The 6,000-nt window shown below is 50.9% G+C and overlaps 1 protein-coding gene across 1 annotated transcript in view; it reads right to left on the bottom strand.

Annotated features, from left to right (window-relative positions):
* Window positions 1-1,800: 1,800 nt before the first annotated feature.
* Dock3 (dedicator of cytokinesis 3) overlaps window positions 1,801-6,000 on the bottom strand; it is a 387,335-nt gene continuing 383,135 nt past the window's right edge. Inside the window, exons 53-54 of the mRNA XM_010625591.1 lie at window positions 4,825-4,907; window positions 1,801-3,987 (exon numbers count right to left, since the gene is read on the bottom strand). Coding sequence (XP_010623893.1) covers window positions 3,478-3,987; window positions 4,825-4,907 — 593 coding nt within the window. The 3' untranslated portion in view covers window positions 1,801-3,477. The remainder of the gene's footprint in view (window positions 3,988-4,824; window positions 4,908-6,000) is intronic.

The following is a 6,000-nucleotide window of genomic DNA, read 5'->3' as shown; positions in this document are numbered from 1 at the left end:
CAGCACGCTCAGGGCCAGCGCCACCGCCAAACTATGCGTAGCCCACATCCTCCACCGTCGCCGCCGGTCGACTGAACCGCACCCGCCGCGCCGCGCCACCTCCGGGTCCTCGCAGCACGCCGGAATTTGCCATTGGTGGAGGTCCCACGTGCCCTCCCACACTCCGCGTTCTCATTGGCTTATAACCCTCGGAGCCTGGCCCTGCGGCTCCACGCTGCCCTCCCCCATTGGCTAATGGTGTTTCGGCCCTAGACAGTTGTCGGCCGCTGATTGAGTCCGGTCGCACGTAGGAAGTGGCTGCGTTCGCAGCGGAAGTCGTCGAGGCTGCTCTCTTGCGTCATGGGTGGCCTCCGTACATCAGCTCAGCTTCCCCTGAATGCCCCTTGTGTTGTACTGTACTTTCCCGCGAAACCCTGTGGATCGCTCTTCCCAGGGCCCCGACTCGTGGTGCAGGTCAGGCATTCAGGAGGCAGCTGGGATCTAACGATGGAAATGGGGGCGAGCGGCCGCTGGCGAGGCCCCGAAGTTCCAGTCACGAGCGCGCGAGCCCTCTATGGACCCTGCCTGGCCGGAGACCTTGTCCGGGTGGACACTAGGACTTCCCAGAAGGCTCGAGGCCGATCAAGCCAGGCTGCCGCTGCGGCTTTGCAGTCTCCCTAGTGTGGAGACCAGGACTGGGAGGTTTGTCCCTGTTCTTGGACGCGCTCCGGAGCAGGTTACCCCACGTCTTATTTCCCGCTGAACCTTCAGGGCCCCTGGCCTCCCACGGGTGAACAGAAGAGCGCGGGAGGAGGTTTTCTTCTGGTCTACCTGCTTTTGAAGCAGGACGGGGCAGGGCTGACTAGGCAGAAAGATATCCATGGGTTAGGAGGGCTTGGAGCCCGGCGACATGGGGTGGAGGGGGGCATTTCTGCTCCCATTCAGTGACTTCAGTGGATCAGTATCAGGTATTCATCTTTAATTCACATCACAGCAGTCAAGGAATTAGGGAAGGGGAAGAAGTCAAGTGGCAGATATTTACATCTAAAATTCACATTACTTGTCGGACTTAGAACATGCTACCACAATATATACAGTAAAATATCTCTAGGGACATTGGTACAAATTTTTTAAACTTTGCTTTTCTGGTACAGGTAAGGTTAAATAAATTTTTCTTTAGATATGAATACACAAAAGAAATGGTTAAAGTTTTTCTTTTTAAATAAGCACAGAATGCCAGAGGTTAAAAACACATTTATAGGGCTGAATACCAATTGGACATCACACTCTATACATTTTTTTGCTCAAATCCTGTACAAATACACAGCATTCAAATAGGTATTTACAAATAAGCTTGAAAGAATGAAAATCAGTATTTCACAATCTTTTCAAAGGATTCATCTCTGGCTTCCCATTTCCCATCAGACTGGTTGATTCTCCAACAAAAGAGATTCAGAATGTGTTCATATCATCCAGTAAGGGAAAATAGAAAGGGAAAACAAGTTCATTTCATCTTGAATAAAGCAAGGGCAACCAGCTTATACTCCCCAACTCCTACCTGTACCACCAAGTACAGAAAGTAGGTGTTCTTTTGTGATGACTGCTTGTCCAGGGACTGAGGTTCAGAAGTGCCCGAAAATCTGTAGCTGTCCTCTTAAGAAATTACGTACTAGCCCCTGACTTGCTAACACCTGTGAATCCCATATGGTCCAAAGACTAAACCCTGAAGGCAAGTCTGGGTTTAGGAGCAGGCCTACCCTTTGAGCTATGGGCTGCCTTGAGTGACCTCATACCCTCAGCAGACTGACTGCCTGGATTGGATCCTGATGGTATCAGGAAAAGCCTAACAATGATAAGACCCAAACACCCTAAAATTAACTGAGCCTTCTATCCCAGTTGATTACTTGCTGGCATGTCTGTTAAGCTGGCATTTGTTCATTAAAAAAACAAAACAAAAAAACCCCACCAATGGTCTTTTCTCTTCAGAAAGGGGTAGTGAAGGATGAAGGGCCAGGGGCCAGGGCAAGCAAAAGAGAAATTGGGGGTGGGGCACAACATGCCTGCTCAACAGAGAAGGGGAGTCTTGGACCATCAAAGATGTGACCATCACTAATATGAACTCAAGCAAATGAGATTTTGTCTCAAGATACTTAAAGTAACTTAAAAAGAACCTTGGTAAAATACTACTATACCCACCCCACCCTCTCCCGCATATAATACACCAAGAGGAAAACCAAGTGCCCTGACCTGAAAGAGTCTCCTATAAAGACTTCACTTCACCCTGCCCAACAGACTGGAGAGCTAGAGAAACTGCCCTCCTGCCCACTGCCCTGAACCCTGAGTGGTGTTCCCCACGGACCTGGAACAGGGTGCTATACTTAGCCACTTAGGAGATGACAATTCTGCCTATGTGGCTCTGCTTCCAAAAGAAGTTCCCTCCCACCCTTCTTACCCAGGAGCTTGCTGAACCTGACCACATGTCCTCACAGCCTGGAAGCCTGGCTGGGCAGCCAAACCCATGGCTCAGAGGTAGTGCTGAAAATACCTGATTCTGGAGCTGATGGCAGGCAGTGTGGCTACTTCTGAAAGCTTAGAGGATTTCTGAACCCTGCCACTGGCCTCTTAACACTAGTTCACACAACAGGGAGGGGCCTAGCTCTCCTAAGGAGGAAAGTGGTTAGGGTAGCCCCTTTGACTCCACTCAAGCCTGAGAGGGTGGGTGATAAACCCTGCAGATCCATTCACCATGGAGGCTTCCACAGGTTTTAAGGGTATGAGTGGAGGGGAGTGAATGGTCAGAAATAAAAGTGATGGAGAGAGAAGTCTAAGATGGAATAGACAAGGCTGGCCCATGGAAGCCTGGCAGTGTGCCCTGGGCATACTGTTAGGCCAGTCATGTGCCTGTGCTGGCAGGTTGGCCCCGCCGGCCCCTCAGTTGCACACTCCAGAATGGAAGAGCTGGCAGGTGGGCAAGCATTTGTGCAAAAATGGCTGTGACCCCTTCATCCACCTGTGACATATAGTCCACGTGGTCCTTGCAATCCCTGAATGCAACCATGAACTTTTCTGTCCATATAGCAAAGGAAGAGGTCCCTAGTGCAATTTTCATTCTTCTGTGCAGCTCTGCCCTGGAGGGAGGGCCTGGGCTTCTGCTTGTGGGCCCTGCAATGTTGCAAAGCAATTCTGTCTGTGTAAAATTCCATATAGTGCCACATGGTGTGGCACTACAGGAGGAGAAAGCATCTACTGCATAAAGAAAGCAAAACCCATAGAAATGGAAACAAAAAATGAAATAAAAAGAGAAGCCACAACCCTTCATGCTGCTGCAGCTTCTGAACATGGCAACACGAGTTCATGGCAGTAGAACATAGACTTGGGTGGTTCTCTCCTGAGGGCCAAGCCTCTCCAGCTCCCTGGGGGGCAGGGGGACTTGCTTTTCACACTCGGAGTGAATTGGCAAGCTGCTCACTGGTAGTGTTGCAGCTTCCTTCCTGCCCCTCACTGTTCCCCTCGGCCATGCTCCCATGCCATGCGGGTTTGCTCCTCCTTGGTGCTCCCAGGAGGCAGGGAGGCCTTGCGATGCAGACCTCTAGGCCTCTCAGCTTCTTCACGCAGCAGAACACCCTCATCATGCTCCAGGGCTGGCAGGCGGGGATGGTAGGGCTTGGGCGGCAGCGCAGGTGGGTCCATGGGGTCCTGAGCGATGACACACCCTGGGGCTGAGTGGCTTCGGCATGGCTGAGCCTTGATGGAGTCCAGGACAGCAGACTCAGAGAGGCTGTAGTGGACAGGGAGGTAGGGTGGCTCAAGGTCTTCATCGCCATTCCAGGCCTGACTTGGCATGGAGTCCATGGTGTCGGTTCGAGGTGGGGCCTCTGAGGAGTGCCCAAAGTTACTCTCGCTCAAGGAGGACACACCGCTGCTGGCACTCCCAGACAGTGTAGAGTTGCTGCCATCCAGGCCTGACTGGGGGCTGGTGGGGGAGGCTGGGATGGGGTGAAGGGGAGACTGTGCGAAGGAAGGGTGTGCATGTTAGAACCCTCTCTAGACAGACAGCTGGCCACCATGTGGAGACCAGCAGTCTGCTTACCAATGAACTTTAACCCTCATCAACTGCATGTTTCTTGTTTCTTTAGCAGGAACCCAATGGGTACTCCCCAACCCTCAAGCAGGCCAGTGGAGCTTCAGAATCCTTTCTGTGGACCTAAATATGGCCCTGCCCCAACTACTTGGTATTGGCACCCTCTAAGGATGGGTCCCAGGCTGTTGTCTGTGGCTCTAGGTTACTAATGGAAAGGTTGGGTGATGAGTTCAGGTGGGGAGAGCAGAAAGGACCCTGGTGGGCCATGGATCAGATGAATATATTCTCGTGCTGAAATATGTAACAGATCCAGTCTTTTCTGGATTTGCAGAAAAACCAACAGCAGAATTTAAATTTTACTTTTTGAGTGTTTCTGTGAAGTTTTGGTGCATGATGCTTCTTGCTGTCACTGGACACTAGTTTAAAAAAGCTCTATGATCCACCACATGGATGCTTATTTAGCCATTTGATTATGACACATTGATACCCTGTGGTATCAGCAGAGAACCCCAAACTTTCTCAGTGCCCATTGCCTACACATTCATGGTACTATGTGTAGTCTCCAAGACCCTCTAAGTTTCCCAGTCTTCACTGCATTTGTCAGGATACACTGATTGACTGCACCCATGTATGGTTTAATAATACCCAGCTTCTGCCAAGCTGGGCTTTCAGAGAGAAACAGGAAAGGGCTCAGAACCTTTTCAGAACCCCAGGGGTGATTGTACAGCAGATGAGATGGTGGAGCTATGGCTTCAGTACATTACCTTGCGCAGGGTCCTGGCAGGGAGGGCTGGGGGGATATCACCCAGAGGATGGTGGAAGGCGTCGAAGTGTAAGGAATAATGACCTGCAAAGGGAACAGAATGAGAGCCTCAGGTTGGGGTCCTTGCTCAGAATACACACCAACATCACCTTGCTGGGCCACCTGGGCAGGTGTGGGGGACTCTTGAGGACTGAAGGTCATAAAAAACCTTTCTTTACATTGACATTCTCCAAAATGCAGCTCTGTGCAGGCCACACAGGTGGCCAGAAGAGTTGAGTGCAATATAAGAACAGGCTGCAGGCAGTAGCAACTCTATCCCACTGATAGATGATGACAGGTCATTGAGTGGTGCACCTGGCACAGTTGTTTCTTTGGTCTTCAGCCTTTCTGGTTGGGGTAGCCTTACTGAAGTAACCTTCTGGACTCAGAAACCTTACTGACCCCAAAGCTCAGCAGGAACTTTCCTGTGGTGTGAATGCTTTTTCCTTTGAAAGAGTTGGCTCAGAAGGTGGCCTGTCTTCTCAGCCTGGATGGCTGCTGATCTGGTCCATGAGCAGAGTTGGAGACCTAGAATTACCTGGAGGAACCCGCTGGAGGTATTACTATGTAGCAGGCTTTGGAGAGGCACTATTGTGTGTGGGGAGGCAGGATGCACCCCATGTGGGTGGACAGGAAGGGCTGGGCCTCTCGAGCTCCACTATCCAGGCTCCAGCTGCTGGAGACTGCTGCCACCACTGAAGGTTGGAAAGAGATGGGGTGAATGGGTTATTTCTTGAGCCTGTCCTATAACCTGTGGCTTTTCTGGGTGTGAACTGTGTATTCATCACATATCAGCCCCTGGAACTAAAAACACTGGCCAAGCAAGGCACTGTGGCCCAAGAGGCAAACAACTAAGGATTGAAGTTGCACAAGAGAATGGCAATAGAGTGAGCTGGGGACCCAAGCTGAGAGGAAGTACAGCAGGACTGAACAGCTGCAGTGTCTGGGATCTTCCAGGAGAAGAGAAACCAGAAATGGACAGAAGGAGAAAGCAGAACAAGCCATAGAGAATACAAGCGTGCAGGCTATAACTCCTTGCCAAAATCAAGAGTCAGGACTCTTCTATTGTTCAGGCCTGTGGAAAAAGCAGGGAGCAGGATGGAGGAAGAGACTACCTCCTTTCATAGCTGTCAGAGCA

This window comes from Fukomys damarensis, unplaced genomic scaffold, assembly GCF_012274545.1.
Source record: "Fukomys damarensis isolate Sample0158 unplaced genomic scaffold, DMR_v1.0_HiC HiC_scaffold_37, whole genome shotgun sequence".
In the NCBI taxonomy this organism is placed as follows: Eukaryota; Metazoa; Chordata; class Mammalia; order Rodentia; family Bathyergidae; genus Fukomys; species Fukomys damarensis.
Note: the sequence above shows the minus strand (reverse complement) of the source record. Positions and strands in the feature narration are given on the sequence as shown.